The sequence below is a fragment of the Plecotus auritus genome (assembly GCF_963455305.1).
Source record: "Plecotus auritus genome assembly, chromosome: 4".
Lineage (NCBI taxonomy): Eukaryota > Metazoa > Chordata > Mammalia > Chiroptera > Vespertilionidae > Plecotus > Plecotus auritus.
Window position 1 is genome coordinate 151,491,508 of NC_137775.1, and position 21,182 is coordinate 151,512,689.

Consider the following 21,182-nt stretch of genomic DNA (forward strand, 5'->3'; position numbering starts at 1 on the left):
TTGACTAAAGCAGATAATCCACCTTGTCTAGTGGGATGGTGCTACATGACTCTCTTTTCCCCAACTAAGTAAGTGCTAATCATAAGAAAGTTTTAAAATCTGTATAGGAATTCCTGTTCCCTCCAAGAAAATGGCAATCAGTAGCTGTCCTCACAAAAGAAGCACAGCAACCGATGCAGTTTATGGAAAAGGAGTTATAGTGCGGGCTCGTTATTCTCTCACCTCCCCACAAGTGAAGAATGAATAAATCTTCCTAGAACATGACCATAACATTCAACCATTCATCTAGAGCATAACTTTTCTTAGGATTATAAAAAATGGGATGGTTTCAGTTACTGACAGCCAAGGGCTGCCCTACAATTGCTGGCTCAGAGGTACGAAGCTATATTAACTGTCAGCACAGTTGCCAAGTTTAAATGAGATACGTGAGATTTTGTTGCTCATTAAAGGTATAGCCATGCATGAATTATTAAGGCGATCTTAATAAGTAAAATAGAAAAATAAACCTCCATTAAGGCAGCAGTCTTTTAAGTCTTTATGTATTCTGTGAATTATTACCCAGCTACTTGGTAGCATTTTGCAAATAAGTGACATTCTAAGATTTACTCCAGCTAGTCATTATCCCCTTACGTCTTTTACTCAGAGAAAATAATTATTCCTCATCTTTTAACCTATCTTTTAATTGTCTCTTACACATACCCACAAAAATTTTAACCCTTTTCAAATTATATTTGAAAAATCTGATGATAATTTATTTTCTCTTGCTATTGTATTAAAACTGTACAGTTCATTTATTATACTACTCTCAAAGCTCACATTGTACAATGGTTTTAAAGTCAACACTGCCTTTTGGATAAGTCAACAAGATCCTTGGGATAATTCAGAAAGAAACATGTATGTTTGGAGCTCAAGTCAGACCCACTTCTTATCATGCTCTTCCACATGCCAAAGATTAGAATAGTGCACCAGGCTTAGAGTACTTTTTCTCCAACACAGATTAACATATTAATACTATATCTGTTCTTATATCCACTCACTTTTTAAACATGTTGTTTCCTTGTTTTGAGTTGAACTTACTGTCTCAATATCTGTGAAGCATTGAGACATCACTGTTTATGTTGTCCACCAGGACAGAATTGAGAATTTTAGTTTGTAGCTCTTTCCTATAAACAAGCATGATCTGACAACTTAAAGCCATGTGCTATATAGGGTGTGGCAATGTGCCAGTGTAGGTCTCTCCACTCACTCACTTGTGACCCCAAGCTAGGATCCCAGTATAATTGGTACAGTGGTGGTAAGTCAACTGAGGTTGGTTTTCCACAAATTAAGATCAAACCATTAACCAAACTGAAATGGCCAGTAGTCATCAGTCATGATTATTCAACCATTTAGTCACTCATTAAATACTTTTAAAGTGTTTAATCATGTGCTAGTTCCATGTGAGGGGTTGAACTCATTTTTGCCTCAAGGTGCATTTAGTCCAGTGGGAGAGGGAAATTCCCAGTAATCACAGAAGTAAATATACAATTCAGGTGTGATAAAAGATGAAGGACAGTTGCATGATGCTAAAACATTGTATATAGTAGGGAGATTTGCCTTGGTGAAGAAAGCCAAGGAATGCTTTCTTGAGAAAGGATAATTGAGGCAAGATATGAAGGATGCATAGGAGTTAAGTAGGTGGAGAGTAAGGGGAAGAGTGTTGTATGTAAAGATAATAACTTATAATAGGAAGAAGCAGGTATTTGAGATACTAGAAGAATGGATCAGAGAAAGAGAAGGTAGAGTGAGGTGTGAGATGGTGAGATCATGAAGATCATTGTAGGATGGACTAAAGATTTTCAGATTTGTTATATGACAATGAAAAGCCTGCTAAAGTGCTTGGGAATAGGGAGATGTGATTGGATTTGCATTCAGAAAAGCTTATTAGAACTGGACAACAAATTGTGGAGGATAAGAATAGATGTAAGGAGACTTTTAAAAAGACAGTAAGTGCTAGTAGCTTGGACTAAAGTGAAGCAAATATGAACAGAGTGGAGAAATTCAAGAGAAATGGAGGCAATAAAATTGACTGCACTCACTGATTAAATGGACATGGGAGGGTGAGGGAAAGGGCAATGCTGAAGATGATTCCCTGGTTTCTGAATTGTAGAACTGAAGGCATGTCAGTGCTTTTCCCTGGGAAGGGAACACAGACTAAACACAGGTACATCAAACTCTGCTTCAAACATTGTTCTATTTAAACCTTAATAAATTGGGTAGATAGAACCATAGTGTATATTCTTCCCCATATACACTGGTTAAGTTAGATCGTCCTACAAGTCAAAAAAAAAAAAAAAAATGAATGAACAGCATTGTGCTTTAGTGGAGGCTCCAGCTTTTCAGCACAGTGAGCTTTGAAGCAAGTCATTTCATGTCCCTAAACTTCAGTTTCCCTCTCTGAAAAATGGAGATACCTTTACCATAAGAAAATTGAATAAAAGTTCATGGATGTGTTTCGGACACTGTAAGCATTTATTAAAATACAAATCATTTTTATTTTTTATAAGTTAACCACATATCACACTTGTTTATTATAAGACTTAAACTTCAGTCAGATTAAGAAGTCTTCCTAAATTAGCTTAAGCAAAGTGAGCCCATGGTTACAGTAGGATGCTATGTTAAGTTCCTGTAGGAGGTTACAATATGATTGGGGAAAATGAGAAGTATACCTAATAAACAACTTAAAAATAATACATGCCCTGTGTAAGTTAGAGCTTCACTAAGGAATGGGCTAGAGATGCCGTAGGTATTGAGAAAGGGAAGACAGTGTTCAATGCCAGAGTTTGAGAGGGTTTTTTGGAAGAGATGGGCCCTCAAAGGATGGCTAAGAATTCAGTGGGTAAGAAGAATATTCTAAATTAGGGGAACCGTGTGAGCAGGCCACATGAGCCTGGGTGAAGCACAGGAGTTGCTGATAGAAGCAGAGGGCTCATGTCTGGAAGGTGTGGAAACTTGTGAGTAGAGTTGGGTTAACTTATAGCAAGTTTGAAGCATGGCAAATGAGTTTAGACTTATAGGAAAAATGAACTGTGGTGGGTTTGGGATGAGACTATTCTTCTAAGAAAAAAAAATTGGGAGAACAAAGAGACTTGAGTAAGAGGAAAGTGTCAAAGGAATTGTGATAGTGACTGCACATGAAATAACAAGGCCCCTGCCGAAACCGGTTTGGCTCAGTGGATGGAGCGTCGGCCTGCGGACTGAAAGGTCCCAGGTTCGATTCCGGTCAGGGGCACGTACCTTGGTTGTGGGCACATCCCCAGTGGGGGGTGTGCAGGAGGCAGCTGATCGATGTTTCTCTCTCATCGATGTTTCTAGCTCTCTATCCCTCTCCTCTCTCTTCCTCTCTGTAAAAAATTAATAAAAATATATTTAAAAAAAAAAAAAAAGAAATAACAAGGCCCATGCTATGGCTAACATGGAGGACATGAGGCAGATATTATAGGACATTTCAAAGAAAGAATTGATAAAACTCAGTAACAGTTTATTCAGTTGCACACATCAAGAGATGACTCTAAAGTTTGAAACCTGAAAGAGTGGTGAGGAGAAGTGGGAAGAGAGTTAAAGTGTATTCCAGGAGGGACAATATGGCAAATTTAATCAAATGATGCTGAATTAAATAATATTGCTGGAAATACAAATGCAAACATCCATTTGACAGAGATACAAAGATTGGAGACAAGGAAAGATAATAAATTTGGAGGCATGATCATAAAGTTGATAGGCCAGTGGTCGGCAAACTCAGTCAACAGAGTGGCAAACTGCGGCTCGTGAGCCGCATGTGGCTCACAAGCCGCAATTTGCCGACCACTGTATAGGCAATGCTGTAAAATGTATCAGCTCTCCATAGGAGAGCATTTAAAAAGAAGAGAAAGGGCCTGGCTGGTGTCCCTCAGTGGTTAAGGGTCCACTCATTAACCAAGAGATCACTAGTTTGATTCCTGGTCAGGGCACATGCCTGGGTTTGGGGCTTGATCCCTGGTAGGGGGCGTGCAGGCCGATAGATGTTGCTTTTTCATCAATGTTTCTATCTCTCTATCTCTCTCCCTTCCTCTCTCTCTAAACTCGATTAAAAAAAACATATTTAAAAATATATATGTAGACTATTGTTTTAAAAGAAAAGAAAGAATACGTACCTAAATTTCATAGCAGAATGAGTGGAAATGACTATTAAAGGAAGCAGGAGGGATGCAGTCATGGAGGTAGAAGAATCAGAATAACATGATATTGAAAAGCCAGTGAGAAGAGAGTGTCAAGCAGGAAGAAAATCCCAAAGAAAAAAGTTTCACAATAAATTTACTAAATTTAGCCAGTGACCTTCAAAAGAACAGTTTCAGTAAGACACCGAAAATAAATGCAGCTTGTATGGCCCCAGAGCCCATGGGCTTAATCGCTGTATTAGTACTACATCTTTATTGCTTGCATAAGAGTTATAGTTCTAGGAGACATAGGAAGGGAGAATGCTAGGAGTTCTTGAGAGAAACTGAAAAAGAAGATAGGAAGATGCAAAAAATCAATTTCATAGCCCCTAACCTGAATCTGCCTCCTCTTCTTTACTAACCCAAGACTAAAAATAACAGGTGGCTCAAGTGGCTTGGGTTCTTGAAATGTCACCTGAGAACCAGGGTGAGTCAGTGGAAGGGCAGGTAACTCAAATTCACCAGAAAGGTAGAGGGGGGAGCTGCCTCTGAAAGGCTCAGGTGTGACTTGGCTATTTTAAGTCACAGTTTGAAGATGATCCACTCCCTTCTACTATCCCTAATGACCTAGCTGATACCAGAGTCTTTAAAGATTAACTACAACACTTTGGAAGCCAGGTGGTTTTAACCACAGCATGGAAGCTACTTAATGTTTGCAGGAAGTTGAAGGGAAAGGTGATAAGCACATAAAAGGGCTAGAAGATTGTGGAGCAACTGGGGTGATAAGATGGGTATGGAGGAGGCTATAGCTTTTTGCAGGTAAATAAATTTAGAGAGGGAGGATATTTCTACCTATTATAACTATAAATGAAAAAAAAAGGTCTTATTCGAAGAAAACCAAATAACTAAGCACAATATTTACTGAGTCCGCCATGGAGAAATATTCAAGGGAATTACAAGTTTATTTTTTAAAAGGGAGATTCTTTAAACTTGCCCTGGTATTCTTGATTTCCCTCCATTGTTATGTTCAACTTAGTATCTTTTGAAAGACTTTTGGCAAGCATTCATATTACTGAACACCTTGTTAAAATTTTTCTATGAAGTCAAGGAAGCCTTGGACTTCTCTTACCTACCCATCTTCGAATGCATTATTTTGATACTGTAAGCATTCCTCCTATAACTTTACCAAATTTCTGCTGGTCATTCCGGACTACAGAACATAAAATAATTTTGTCTACTATAAACCATTGTACCATTGATTTTCACATACTGAATATATTAATCATATTTTGTCATTATGTTAAAACAAATTAAATCTATTTCTATTTATAATGCAACAGAGACTAAAACTATTTCCAGAAATTCTGCATTCCCTCTAAGCTTTATTAGTTGTCGACCTTGTTGCCAAAGTTTTATTAGAGAAATTTGAGATTTGGCTGTACTTTGTACATATTGCTATGTGTGGATTCTTCAGAATTGTTAAGATTGTTTTAACAATTAAATATAAGTAATTTTCCATTTAGAATGTATTTTGTAAGTTATAGGAAGTTCCTTTCATTTGAAGTATGGACCAGTGTATTTGATGCCTCAGTGGGCTTACTCAGAACACTGTAGTTTTGATTATCATTACTGATTATAATTATCAGCAAAAATAATACAACCTTATTTTATAAAAAAAGGAAATCCCTTTTTTATTATAATCATTCAATCAAAATATTACAGTGAGTATGAAGGGACCACAGATTATTTTTGGCTCATGTTTATCTATTTTACATCCAAACATACAAAATTGAAGAGAATCGTAAACTATACTTCCATATAATCACCCCCCAGCTTCAACAATTATCAATTCAAGACCAACCTTGTTTCATCAATAGCACCACTCACTCCCGCCCCCATCTTGAAGCAAATACCAGCCATTATATCATTTCAACTGTAAATGTTTTAGTATATCTCTTAAAAGGAATTTTTAAAGAACTTATTGTTATACCATTATTACACTATAAGTTAATAATTTTTTATTCAATACTTACTATTCAATATTCAGGTGTCCCTGTTTGTCTCATAAGACCTGTTATAGTTGTTTTTCAAACTAGGATACAAATCAATATAATTGGTTGATATGCCTCTTAAGTCTCCTTTAACCGGAAGCCTCCTGCCTATCTTTTAAGATGAGGACTCAGACACAGGAGGGTTATTTGATTTTCCCCACAGACACACAGACAGTGGTTGAACCAGGATTATACCAAAGTCCCCCATATGTTCTCTTTCAAGGAAGAAAGGCCATGTGGGGTGGCTCACTAACATTCTTCTATTGCTAACTCTAATGTGCTTTCCACCCTAGTTCCAGAAAGATACCATGAAGGAGCTAGGTCACCTTTTGAGAGTACTTTACCTTTATCACATGTTTGGGGTCATAATCTGTAGTCCAAACACTTTCTCCTCTCATGCCAGTTTTCAGACCTCAGTGTATTTAATAAGGAGAAAGGAAAATTAAATGACATTCATTCATGGTGAGATCAGTGTTACCTAAAAATGCTAGAGCCTATTTTTTCTCTAGCTCTTGTCTGTGGGTCATGGCTGTGACCCTGTGTTCAGTTTATCTGACCTATGCTTTTCCCAGTTATACACCTGTGAGTGGAATTGCTGAATCATAAGGTAACTATGTTCAACATTTTAAGAAATTGACAACAGCTACACCATTTTACATTCCCACTAGCAGTGTATTTGGGTTCAGATTTCTCTACATCCTTGTCAACACTTGTTATTGCTGTGTGTTTTTATCATAGTCATCCAAGTGGGTATGAAGTTGTATCATATTGTGGTTTTGATTTCAATTTCTCTAATGACTAATGATGTTGAGCATCTTTTCATGCATTAATTGGTTATTTTTTATGTCTTCTTTGGAATATTCTCCACTTTTGTCTAACACAAATAAATAGGCTAATTGAGGAAATTTTATGCCAAATATAATGGCAGGATCTTGGATAAGATTTTGAAATGGGACAGACATTGCATAGCCTGTAACTCAAATCAGAGGGTCAGAGGCTTCAGCCCTGACATTGACTTGCAGAAGTCGAGATTAATAGATATGTGTGTACATACAGCAGCAATACACATTGCCTCCAGTAGCTAAACAATCATTTGTATGTTGGGGTTATGGTAGATGTGGGATTATTCTGTAGAGATTGAGATAGAGTTTTAAAGGATCTACTGAATGAGAATACAAAGTAATAATAAACCAAGAGATCCTTGCCTTGTCTCGGTTTTGTGAGTGAATCAGTGTAATTCGGTCACTCACCCTCAACTTCTTTGTTGGTAGAGTAGAGCATTGAGCTATGGTTTCTGGTTCTAAGTAATTTATGTAGCTCTTTGAGAGTAAATGAAACATCAGGGAATAGTGAAAACATTAGAAAAAAGTATGTATGGTTCCTATCAAGGGCTTTTTCTCCTGATGGTAATGATGACAAGGACTTCATAGATAGAGCCCTCTGGAAGAAAAGAGCAGATTCAGACTCTGCAATGTGTGTGGAAACCTATTGAAGGTGTAGGAAAGGTTTGCTGAAAGGTTCCCAGAGAGGGCAGTGATGGAAACCATGCTATTGACAGGGACATTTTAACTACTTACCAATGGATATTTAATTATTAAATGATACTTAGGAGCACTTGCTATGTGCTATATAGATGGAGAGGAAAGAAATCTGTTCTGGGCTATTTTCTTCCCAACACCAAGAAGCAGCAGCTGGTGGTGGCTATCATTATAAAAAAGCTTCAGGATAAATGATGACACCTGCCAAGGGACTTCAGATACTCGCAGGTCGTGAAAAACATGACTAATTAATTATCACAACACCCTTGGGAGGTGGGAAGTAGCATTTCCTAGTTGTACGGGTGGGGAAGTGTCAGCCCATAAACATCAGTGGTTTGGCCCCTTGACACAGTGGAGCTGTGACAGGACTGGGAATTCAACTTCCAGACATGTGGGGGTTTTCATGGCTGCAGGGCTGTGGAACAGCTCAATTGTGATACCGCGGCTGTGAGGCAGCCCTGGGGCCAGGCCCCTCTCTAGCTGCATAGCTTTGCTCTACTCTGCTTTGCCAGTCTGCTTTGTGCTTTGCTGGTCTGCTCCTCTGGGTGGTGCTGGTCTGCTCTGCCCTGTGCCCGTCTGCTCTGGCCTGCGCTGGTCTGCTTCTCTCTGCTCCAGGGAGGTAACTTTGGTGTTTCAGCTCAGCCAGGGAGGGAGACTCAGTCTTCGGTGGAAAGGGAAAGTTCACTCCCAGACTTACATTTTTAATTTCTATTTCAATTCATTCTCTTAGTGAATGTGTTTCCTTTTCTTATACAACTAGAGGCCTGGTGCACGAAATTTGTGGGCAGGGGGAGGGGGGAGGGAGGGGATCCTCTCAGCCCAACCTGCACCCTCTCTAATCTGGGACCCCTCGGGGGATGTCTGACTGCCAGTTTAGGCCCGATCCCATAGGGATCCCATAGGGATCGGGCCTAAACTGGCAGTCAGACATCCTTCTCACAATCCGAGACCACTGGCTCCTAACTGCTCACCTTCCTGCCTGATCACCCCTAACTGCCCCCCCGATGGCCTGGTCACCCCACCTGCCCTCCCCTCCAGCCTGGTTGCCCCTCACTGCCCCCCCTGCCAGCCGGGTCACCCCTAATTGCCCCCTCTGCCGACCTGGTTGCCCCACACAGCCTGCTGTTCGGTCGTTTGGTCGCCCTTTATTGCCCCTCCTGCCACCCTGGTTGTCCCATGCAGCCTGCTGTTCGGTCGTTTGGTTGTCCCTCACTCACCCCCCTGCCGGCCTGGTCGCCCCACACAGCCTGCTGCTCAGTCGTTTGGTCGGCCCTCACTAACCCCCCTGCTGGCCTGGTTGCCTCACACAGCCTGTTCGGTCCTCCGTTCAGTTGTTTTGGTTGCGACAGTCACTTAGACTTTTATATATATAGATGACATTGGCTAGTGTAAGTACTCCTGTTTTGTGGGTACATAATTACTAGGTGTAGTTATTCCCAAGGATATAAGATTATCACATTTGAGACAGGACCTTAAAAATCATCTAATTTAACCCTCTCATTATATACAGTATGTTAAGTTACTCCCTGTGGACATAGAATTTACTGGTACCAGAGTATAGATCAGAGCCCTTATTTGAAAATGTCATGGTTAGAGGTCCCCATAAAAGCTATCAACCCCCACAATGCATCTGGCTCTTTTAAAAAAAATTTTTTTTTATTGATTTCAGAGAGAAAGAGAGAGGGAGAGAGAAACATCAATGAGAGAGAATCATTGATTGGCTGCCTTCTACACACTCCTTACTGGGGAATCGAGCCCACAACCCAGGCATGTGCCCTTGACCAGAATCGAACCCGGCGCCCTTTAGTCCGCAGGCAAACTCTCTACCCACTGAGCCAAACCAGCTAGGGCGCACCTGGCTCTTAACTCTTCTGTACAAGCTCTCTGTTAAGTGGCTGCCCAGCCTGATTAAACACAACCAGTGATTAGAAAGCCACCACTGCTAGGCAGCCCATGCCACCTCCCAATGGCAAGGAAGTTCTTCCCCTTCAACATCAAATCACTGCCCCTCCACACTGACCTCCAGCCCCTGCCTACCCGTCTATAAGACCTCTCTTATTTCATTTTCCTGGCCATCTTTATTGCTGTTAACTTGCTATCCTTCCAGTAACTGTTTATGAAGCCCAATCTATAGGTGTCACCAACAATAAAATGATAAGTAAGGAGAATTATCTAACAGAGGAAATTACACATGAAAAGGCACTTTTGATGCAAGGTGAGAGGGCTTTGATGAAGCATATATAAAACATTAGGGAAACAAGGAAATTCCATTACTTGCCTACTATCTATAAGCACTGAAAATATAAAGCAATATTTCCCAAAGGAATACAGAGATATTCCCTGCCCTTCAGAAGCTTATGGTCTAAAGGAAGACAGAAGAAATATATAAGTTTTGACTTGCTATCAGAATCCAAGTGATGATGTGCTCTGGAAATACGATATTACACTATGTTTATAAGATGTTGCTGAGCATTAACAGGCATGGCTATTAATAAACTTAGTCACTAAAAATTAAGTGATCAGCAGAGCCACTGAGTTGCACAACTGCAGGGGCCTTCTTCACATAATTTCCTATGAGAATGGCAGCCCCTGGGTACCAATTCCCTGCACCTAAAGAGCACCTACTAAGCGCTAGGCACTGTACCTCGAGTGTGTAATGTTGAACAAAAGGAATTAACCCTGCTCCCTTATAACTTCCTCTTCTGAAGAGGAGACAGACATTTAAGAAATATATATGCAAATAATCATAGGACTATAGTTTTGGTCAATACTATAAAAGGAAAAGAGCAGTTTGCTGTAGAAGAAATGTAATTTTTAAAGGGATCACAAAGAAAAAATTCACTATGAGTACCTGGCATTTCCTCTGAGCCCCAAAGGCCACGCAGGGATTAATCCGGCAGAGAGAGGGAAAATATGCAGGCAGAGGTGGGAGATCAGTGAGCTTCAAGAACTGAGAGAAGGAGCCATGCTCTAGAGTTCGAGGCCAGGATGAGGGACTAGCTCATGTGGAGCCTCAGGGGCAAAGGAGGAGTTTGGGTTTGAAGCTAAATGTAATCGGATGTGTGATAAGAGGGAATTAGGTAGATACTCTTCTGCTGGGAGTGACATATGGGGGCTGATGAGCAAGAGGATTGTGGAGAAATCTGTCTGTGCATAGATGCTCAGTAAACAAATATCAAACTGAACTATTTCTTTTCAGTGTGATGATTTCAGTTCTGATCTGTTTCTTTTCTATTTTCTAAACTTAATAGAAATGTTTTCTGTTAGAAAATACGAAAACCTTGCTGTTTGTTGTTGGTCTTTTGCCCTGCCTGACACAGATATATCTCAGTCAAGTGATTCAATCTGTTAATGACAAACATATCTGAGACCGTAAAACAGAACTTGCTCTGGCTAATCATTTCCTCTGTTTCAAACTCACTTGAGCCTCAGGCATTTTTTGGATTTTACTGCCACCTAGTGTCTCTGAAAACAAAAGTTTGTGTTTCTGAACAACACACTCCCCCAAACTGTAAATATATTTCTACTTCTGAAATGGGAGAATGTCTAATTTGGTTTTATTTATATTGACTTTAAAGCAATATAAAATAATTCTAGTCTTATTTATAACCCTCTCTCTTTTATCTGTTCAGTTATCTAGCATGTGAAAATTCCTCACAAATGCTGTGTGAGGTGGACCAGTATGCCCAAGTATCTGGCCTAAGGGAGCAAGTAGGAGTTGAAATCCAACTCATAGCCTGCTTCCTAAGTCAAATGCAGAGGGGTTGTGGCTGCTCAAGGACTGGCATCTTTTTCTAATTTGCAAATATAAGTTGGCTGCAGACCCAAGTCACTCCACAGTGGCCCCTCCACAAAATTCAGGGCTCACCATTCCCTTGAAACTATTGGTTTTAGGGTTAGTTTTAGTTTCTGTTTTAGTCTGTTTTTACGAGGCTTATAAAGATCATTGGCCCAAAATATATTCTCAAGCTTTTGCAGTTCTGTTTGGTTTGGTTTTGTTAATCACTTTTGCATAGAATGCTGCAATGATGAATGCTCTTTTCGGAACACAAGTGGGGATATCCATGCATTTGTGTTACCCTCCTCCGTGCACCTGTTCAGTCACACCAGAACACGTCTTTTTCACCACACCCTTCATTATAATTCTCTCTTTCTTCAAAGGTCCCAAGCCACTCGTTTCCGTTGGCATCAACCAGCTCCTTTTGACAAGCAGCAGACATGGGCGATAGATAACGTCTATATTGGGGATGGCTGCATAGACATGTGCAGTGGCCATGGGAGGTGCATCCAAGGAAACTGTGTGTAAGTAGATTTGTTCTCTTCCTTCTGTAGAAAGTTCCTGACTCACATTCCAGCCAGGAGATTTTTCTGAAACTGGTTTATTAGTCACTCCCAAGCTACCTGCGGTTATACATTTGTCCTAGAATCTGATGCTGAGCTAACTACAGAGTTTATGGCAACTGTATCTTCATTCTTGCTTGGAGATTAGGAACTGAACAATAACTATCTTGTCAGGAGAAAGCTGAATTATAATTGACTGATTTTATTTCCTTCTGTGTTTCTGTGATACACCAGAACCTTGAAATAGACATTAAGAGATCAGGAATTCCATATGTTCTGACCAAAAGTAATACATCATTAAGTATTTTCCTCACTTAGGTCTGAATTTATGTAATGATATACATTACTGTGGTTTAATTGGTCTTCCTGTGTCATTTGCTTAAGGAAGTACATAAATGCCTGATCAATTTAACATGTATATATTTGATGGAGCGGCCTATTATTTTACTCTTAGAGATCTTTGGCATCTTCGGAAGGATCTAAACGAGGTGGGGTGTATGTGTGTGTGTGTGTGTGTGTGTGTGTGTGTGTGTGTGTGTGTGTGGTGTACTACAGGCCTCTGTGCTTTATTTTCAAAGATTATACTGTTTGATGAATTGAAGATGCTGAGAGAGAATTCATAGTGCCTTCTCCACTCATGTCCATACACCTGGAAAGTCTTGCTTTTGTTTAATGATCTGGCCCATATCCAGAATTATCTCTGAGACTCCTGAGCCTCCCAGTTCTGGATTCATTTTTCCTCCCACATGGAACAGAGAAGTTAGTCCTTTGGTCAAAGAGGTCAGATGCCGTTCAAAGTACCTTCTGCTGTTGGGAACATGGTTTCTTGGATTCCCAATTGGCCCAAAGCCTCTATTAAAAAGACCAGTTCTGTACATTGTTAGGACCTACCAGTTTAGTTTGCCAGCTGCAGCTGTTTATCAGCCATCCAGAACTGTGTCATATAGAGACAGGGCTTTAGTAAATTTTTTTGAAGTTGCTTCTTTCCCTCCACCTATAAGTTCATGCCACTACTTTAGGAAAGCCTAGGAGCATTTAATCCACAGCTTATTTTTAACCTAAAGCACTCTTAAGGAGAGGAGGTGAATTCTGGCAAGCTCTGTGAAGATGAATAACCTTTCATTATCATGGATGAGGAAAAGGTTCGGCTTCCCTAATTTGAGCACACACTTGTGCGGGGCTATGTTTGATGTTGACTTTTCCTGTCTCTTTCTCCGCACCCAGCTGTGATGAGCAGTGGGGTGGCCTGTACTGTGATGAGCCTGAGACCTCCCTTCCAACTCAACTCAAAGACAACTTCAATCGAGCTCCATCCAACCAGAACTGGCTTACTGTGAACGGAGGGAAATTAAGTACCGTGTGTGGAGCTGTGGCTTCAGGAATGGCTCTTCATTTCAGCGGGGTGAGTGGTTGGCTGCTGGTTAATCATTCCTGCATCCTCCAAGATGCCCCCAAATGGTTGCATCTCCTTTAAAGTTTAATTGGCAGATCAAGATGCAGAGTTATGCATTCTAAATGCACAGCCAGATCTGAACTTGCAACTTTATACATATCAGAATACACTAATTATTTCCAACATTTTCCTATCACAAATCAGCTGAGACAATTTAATTATGCAGGGCAGTGCCAGCACGAGGCATATTTAAGTACATATGTTTAGAGTTTCTATCCTGGGAGAGAGAGCCGGCACAATGTGGGGGGTCTTCCATCTTGATGATGCTCTAACTGAAAACTCTTGAGCTTGCAACAGATTTTGGAATTAAGGAGCCAAAATCTAGAAAATGAGCTTCAATGTTTCCTGAATTTGTTAATAACAATTAATCCTTTCTGTAAATTATCCAAAAAAGAATAATTGTCAGTAATTACTAGATACTTGTATTTATAGCAAATTATTTTCTGAATGACAGCAGCAATGTTAGAAAATTTCCTTCAGAAATTTATACTCATCTTACATTGCTGCCAAAGATGACTTGTTTAAAAATAGTATTTCTTGCCCAGCTGGGCTCAATCCCCAGTTGGGGGGAGGGTGCAAGAGGCAACTAATTGAGATGTTTCTCTTTATTCCTCTCAATAAAAATATATTTTTAAAATATAGTATTTCTCCAATACCATAATTAAATATCCCTCATAGGCAATTGAATTTTTTATTATAAATTCAGCCCTGACTTGTTAGAGCATCAGTCCATGCCCCGAAGAGTCACAGATTCAATTACCAAGCATGGGCACATACCTTGGTTGCAGGTTTGATCCCTGTGCCCATGCAGAGCCTGTGAGGGAGACAACCGATTGATATGACTCTCTCACATCGATGTCTCTCTCTCTCTCCCTTTTTCTTCCCCTATTCTCTCTTTTTTTTTAAAAATTATGAATTTTAAAAAAAATTATGAATTTACTGTCAATTCTTTATTTCCCTATCATGCCCTACCTTTGAGTTTGCATTTGTGCCAATGAAGTATATTATTTATATTCAGTGTTTTAGGCCCAAGAGTAACAAGAGGACATACAGCATATAGGATTTTTTTAACCAACCACACTGACTAGGAATGCAGTGTGTGTTCACAATTCTCTTTCTAGCTTAGGTGGAACTCTAAGGGGCCTCGTTTTCCTTATATATCCAAACAAGAAATCTCTACCTACCTACATTAATGAATTAATATTGGTGACATTCAAATCAGCTATAAAAGTTTAAATAAAAAGCACTACAACTATTATCTCTAATTATAATAAATGCCTATGAATAACTGGGAAATATATATATAAAGAGGTAATATGCAAATTAGCTGGGATGCCATAACAGTCACAACCAGCTCAGGAGAAGGCTGCGCGTGCAGCAGGATGGAGCAGGGCCCGCAGAGAGCAGGGAGCAGGGCGGGCCTGCCTGCTTGCTGGGGCGCACTGGCAGTCCCGTCTCTGCGTATGAACTGCAGAGGAAACACCTTTTCTGACCGCTTATTGGCTAAGCTCCCAGTATGCCACTCACAGTGTTCTTGGTAACTTGCATAATGAGAATCCAAGAAGGTGATTCCACCTCTCTCCTGGAGTTAAAAAACGAAGGTCTGCTGCTGGAGGGGCTAAGAAATGTCATATCCTTCCCTAGCCAGTTTGGCTCAGTGGATAGAGCCTTGGCCTGTCGACTGCAGGGTCCGAGTTTGATTCTGGTTAAGGGCATGTACCTAGGTTGCAGGCTCCTCCCTGGCCGGGGCCCAGGTCAGGGTTCATGCAGGAGGCAATCAATCGAAGTGTCCCTCTCACATTGATGTTTCTCTCTGTCTTTCCCTCTCTCTTCCATGCTCTCTTAAAATCAATGGAAAAATATCCTCAGGTGAGGATTAAAAAAAAAGAAAGAGCTGTCATATCCCATGAAAGAGACATCTTGAAAATGCCTAAAGAACATTGTCATTTTTTCGTGGTGAAGGGACTGAAGTCCATCTTGATGAAAACACCTTGGCGGCTGCAGCAACCAGCAGTGGCGGCAGCAGCAGGGTGATGGGGGCAGCGCCTTCCTCTGGTCAGCCCAGTCACCTCCTGCAGAGGGAGGCCAGATTGCAGCTTAGGCCCTCTCCCCCTGGGGAGCGGGCCTAAGCCGTCAGTAGGACATGCCCTGAGGACTCCCAGATAGTAGAGGGTGCAGGTCGGGCTGAGGGACCCCCCCACTTCCATGCACGAATTTCATGCACCGGCCTCTAGTGTCTAATAAAAACATACAACAGTTACTTTAATTCCAGATCTCATCTTGCTTATAAGAAAATAGAATAGAATCTTCTTAGATACCTTGCCCTTTGTAAGTTCTAATACAGAAACTTCAAAGTTCAGCAAATATTTGCTGAGTACCTACTGTGTGCTAGAAGCCATGCTAGGAGCTAGTATAACAGAAATTAATAAAATGGGTATTTTAATATTGTGTGACTTGTATTATAAAAGAAAAACAAAAAGGATGGAAGCCAGAGAAAACCAATAATGTGCAATCACAATTCCTTATCACAGTCTATTCCATTCTGCTTTTCCTTAGGGTTGCAGTCGACTGTTAGTCACCGTGGATCTAAACCTCACCAATGCCGAGTTTATCCAATTTTACTTCATGTATGGATGCCTGATTCCACCAAACAACCGTAACCAAGGGGTCCTCTTGGAATATTCTGTCAATGGAGGCATCACCTGGAACCTGCTAATGGAAATTTTCTATGACCAGTACAGCAAACCTGGGTTTGTATTCTCTGTTATCTCTAATAACAAGTATGATTAGCAAAGATTCTTGGTGAGCCCTGCCAGTAATCAATCACGGGGACTTATGGGGACCTTGACATTACCCATCAGTAGAGGATGCCTCTGAAACCGACCAACATGAAGGTGAGGTTTCTGAGGTGGATAAACAGCTGGTTTGGGTTTTTAAGACCAACTAGTTTTCAAATCCCAGAATAAGATAAAATACAGTACCAATAATGAATAGACCCAGTACAAATATATATATATATATATATATATATATATATATATATATATATTCATGAGCCTGTGGTAATTAAGTTCAACAGCATTTTGGGAAAATGAAAACAGAAAAAATATTTATTTATATAGGTTCATTCCATTTTAGAGAATTAGGGGCTAGAAAATAAACACAATAAAATGTAAATATTCTTAAGAATCCTAGAGTCTAGTTTTAAATTTCTTATTTAAAAACCCTGAATAGCCCTGGCCCTGTCCCGGAGCACTAATATTAAGAGTAAAGGGAAGTAAATTAGCATGGATTAAAAGTGAGATTTTATGCAGAGAACAATAAACCTCAGGAAATTATTTTCCTCAACAGACTTTATGAGTTGTGAATATAAGTTTGAAAGGGTTTCACATATCCCTGGGGTTTAAATGCATAATTGTGACTAAGGGGTATTTCAGACCTGATTTCTCGCTAGTTAAGGTTCATGGTGGAGCATGGAGCCATGTTCTTCCATGTCTGTCCTTGGTGGCTGAGTCAGAAAGGCGTGCTGGGCTCATTAGCCCATGGTTCTCACTCAGCAGTTCTTAGTACATACGTAAAGTCAATGTCAAACCACATGCAACTGATAAAGTAATTACTTACAGCCTGGTACTGTCAGGCTGAGAGTCCAAACATCCTGCCATAATCTAGTGTGCATATTTTGAGCAAATTGTTGGTGCTCGTTGGGCGTAGAATGAAATCAAGGAGCCAGGAGAAGGAAACAGATGAAATTAGCTCCAAGGTGACATTTAAAAAAAAAAGTCAACTGGCTTATGTCTACCCAAGTGCATAGGTCTACAGTTCCTAGGCAAGCAGAAAATTGTGGAGTCCTTCTAAGGCAGCCCAGGGGCAGTCAAGTAAGTTGGTAGTTCCGGGATACTTGAATTGTTCGCATTCTGTTTCCCTAATTTAGTGGCTGGAGAGACTTCGTAAGATCAAGTCAGTTCATCGTGGTTTTTAAAAATTATTTTAGTCAATGTCCTCACTCGCTATGTGACACGGTTGTAAATTACTTTTACTTACATGAGACCTTTGACAAGACTCCCCTCTCCCCCACCATCATTTTCTTACAGATTCGTGAATATCCTTCTCCCTCCTGATGCTAAAGAGATTGCTACTCGCTTCCGCTGGTGGCAGCCGAGACATGATGGCCTGGATCAGAACGACTGGGCCATCGACAATGTCCTCATCTCAGGCTCTGCCGACCAGAGGACAGTCATGCTGGACACCTTCAGCAGCGCCCCAGTGCCCCAGCACGAACGCTCCCCGGCAGATGCTGGCCCTGTCGGAAGAATTGCTTTTGACATGTTTATGGAGGACAAAACTGCAGGTACATTTTTCATAATGCTAAATAAAAATCCAGTGGAAATGCAATTTGGATTTGGGTCTTTTCAGAAGAGTAGACTATAGAACCTTTTACAGATTCCCAAATGGTGTAGAAACAGAGAAAGGGTATCACCCTTTGGTTTTTCTCAATCTTCCTAGTTTGACTAAATATTTTCTTTCATTCAAGCCATCAAGTATGTTTTTATTAAATGACATTCTATAGTTTTGTTAATAGGACATTTTATTTAGTTAGGAAATTTTCATTTCTGTTTCTGTTTTCTAACTTTGGGTAGAAATCCAACATTTCTTGGTCACTTGTTTTAATATCAAGAGACAAGTGTTGCCCTAACCGGTTTGGCTCAGTGGATAGAGCGTCGGCCTGCAGACTCAAGGGTCCCAGGTTCAATTCCGGTCAAGGGCATGTACCTTGGTTGCGGGCACATACCCAGTAGGGAGTGTGCAGGAGGCAGCTGATTGATGTTTCTCTCTCATCGATGTTTCTAACTCTCTATCCCTCTCCCTTCCTCTCTGTAAAAAATCAATTAAAAAAATATATTAAAAAAAAAGAGAGACAAGTGTTTAGTTTTGCTGCATGTCAGATGCATTTGTGATTTATGTTTCCAAGAGTGTCCAAGGTCTTGCTTTTCACTTTATTCCAGTAGGAGTAGCACAATGAAGATTTGCCTCAAGTATTTTTGTCATAAAATTTTCATCCTTTATTTTTTTTAAGTGAGTGAGCACTGGCTATTCCATGACGATTGTACAGTGGAAAGATTCTGTGACTCCCCTGATGGTGTCATGATTTGTGGCAGTCATGATGGGAGAGAAGTGTATGCAGTGACTCACGACCTGACTCCCACTGACAACTGGATCATGCAGTTCAAGGTGAAAATGTTATGGTCTTAATTGCACAAGTAACCATATACTAGCAATATAAAAATGAAAAAGCAACTGTAGAGACAAAGATCATCTACTTCATTGACTTAATATATACTTTGAAATATAAAATTTAATATTAAGGTATACAACTCAACTATTTATAACTTACTGACCTAATGTAGTTTACTTCTGAACTATTTCAGGATGAACCTTTCATAAGAGTAAATGTGCTTCGGCTCAGGGTTAAATACTAATAGAGCAAATATTGATAAATATGTAGGATACTGATTCCAACTGGCAATCTTTTCCTTTACAAAAGGATTAAAGTTAGTATGGTTATATCTACTTTTTTTACAAGAGCATTTTAATTTTTCTGAAGAAAGAAAATTATGGGAAACAAAGGCATGAGTAGCATTAATGCCAGCGTTAATTTTGGCTAAGATTTTATGTCAACCAGTTTATTCTGTCTACCTTACCTGCACTGTATTAGCAACAAATGCTGCATTATGGCTACCTCCATCAAAGTACCTTCTGTTATCACTTCATTATGTCTTACTTGTAATTGAGAGTGATTTATTGAGAGTCATAAGTTGTAGGACAAAATAATAAACTTGGTAAAGCTGTTAGCAATCCTTCTAGGTCAGCATTCTGCCAAAGAGAAGCGCCAGACCATTAGCACAACAAACAACAATTTGTAAGAGGGCCCAGGCCTCCCCAGGCAATCAGCCAACCATGGCAAAAGCACAGGTTTCAGCTTCTTTCCAAACTCCCTGCCCAATGTATTTGGCACTCTCTATATCGTGTCACCTGGAGCAACCATGTCAACTTTCCCACACATCAGCAGAACAAGGAATGAACCTGAAAATATAGGATAGATGGGGTGCAGTGTCTATCAAATGATCAGCAAGTTTTTTGTGCCACGTCCTTAGAGTAGAAACATGTAATATGAGTTTAATATATTAACAAGCTTGCTTTTCTGTTTATTAGATCTCTGTTGGATGTAAAGTATCTGAAAAAGTTGCTCAAAATCAAATTCATGTGCAGTATTCTACTGACTTTGGTGTGAGCTGGAATTATCTGGTCCCTCAGTGCCTACCTGCGGACCCAAAATGCTCTGGAAGTGTTTCTCAGCCATCTGTATTCTTTCCGACGAAAGGATGGAAAAGGATCACTTACCCCCTCCCTGAAAGCTTAGTGGGAAAGTAAGTAGAAAATTAAAATAAAGCCTGGTTCCAACCATCCAGGAGTAGATTAGGGACCCTGATTGAGCCTGAGCGTCTGTGTGATTGTGAGTAAAATGCTGTCTTCCTCCCTAACTCTAAAGGCTCTCTAAATTGGTGACCTCATGAATGGCTAAGTCAAGGAAATCTCAAATTGTAATTCTCAGACTTGTCAAGACGGACCTTGGCAGGCCCTTTCATGTTACATACCTCAGTGTCTGCAAATGGGGATAGAACAATAGTGATGGCCTGGGAGCCAGATGAGAGGTGTATGTTACCTTATGGACCTGTAGACTGTGGTCCACCACACATCATACGCTTTCCTCATTATGGCCTTGTCAACCTATGATAGACAAAGCCAGGAGCAAAATCATAACTCATTATGCTGTTTGTACAAATCCTAACTCTTCATACTATTTGTACAAGTATGGTTCGTAGGTTTCATTTTTCTCTTATCAAAGCATTATATTCTGTACCTGCAGTGAAAAGTAATTAGTCTGGATCAGTTGTGAGCCAAGATGATTAAACTGTTCTCTGAAAAGTCTGTGGATAAGTTAATTTAAGGCAATTCCAAAAGATTTATCTTCAACTGTAAAATTAGGAAAAAAGATACATTAAGAAAATGATAGGTGAACTTCCATCATATGAATCATAGTGCGTGGCTAAATGAAAAACTTTCTCGTAAAAGAGAGTTATGATATATGACCAGAATACATAAAGCCTTTTGAATAAGGTGCTTACACATAGCTTTTCCAGTGTTTATAGCTATCATTTACTACATAAGCATTCACAGTTTTCAGGAACAAATCTAAAGGGCTTGGTCAATTAGCACAATAGGAAGCCAAATCAGGATACTTTCAGCTGCTGGTAACAAAAAAGCCAATTCAAACGGGCTCAATTAAAAATGAAATGTATTATATCTATAATGAAAATAATCCAAAGATAAATGATTCACAATAACAATGTTTAAGGACATTGTTATTTCTTACTCTTAACGTTTACTCTTTGTTCCACTGTCCACACATTGGCCACACTCAGCCTTCAGGCTGGTTCCCCTGACCATAGATGACTTTCAGAAAATTGGAGCAGAATGCATTCGTACCTGTGTTCAATGGGAGAGAGAGTTGCTTTTCTTTCAAAGAGAGCCAGAGCAAGCATCTCCTTGCATCCCATTGGTACGA

General features: G+C 40.1%; 1 protein-coding gene across 5 annotated transcripts in view; it reads left to right on the forward strand.

Moving 5' to 3' along the window:
- The window catches only part of RELN (reelin), a 462,208-nt gene that overhangs the window by 411,086 nt on the left and 29,940 nt on the right, over positions 1 to 21,182 (forward strand). For all 5 annotated transcript variants that reach the window (XM_080663650.1, XM_080663648.1, XM_080663649.1 and 2 more), the window contains exons 47-52: positions 11,926 to 12,066; positions 13,330 to 13,507; positions 16,115 to 16,308; positions 17,650 to 17,906; positions 18,633 to 18,787; positions 19,769 to 19,983. In XM_080663650.1, coding sequence (XP_080519776.1) covers positions 11,926 to 12,066; positions 13,330 to 13,507; positions 16,115 to 16,308; positions 17,650 to 17,906; positions 18,633 to 18,787; positions 19,769 to 19,983 — 1,140 coding nt within the window. The remainder of the gene's footprint in view (positions 1 to 11,925; positions 12,067 to 13,329; positions 13,508 to 16,114; positions 16,309 to 17,649; positions 17,907 to 18,632; positions 18,788 to 19,768; positions 19,984 to 21,182) is intronic.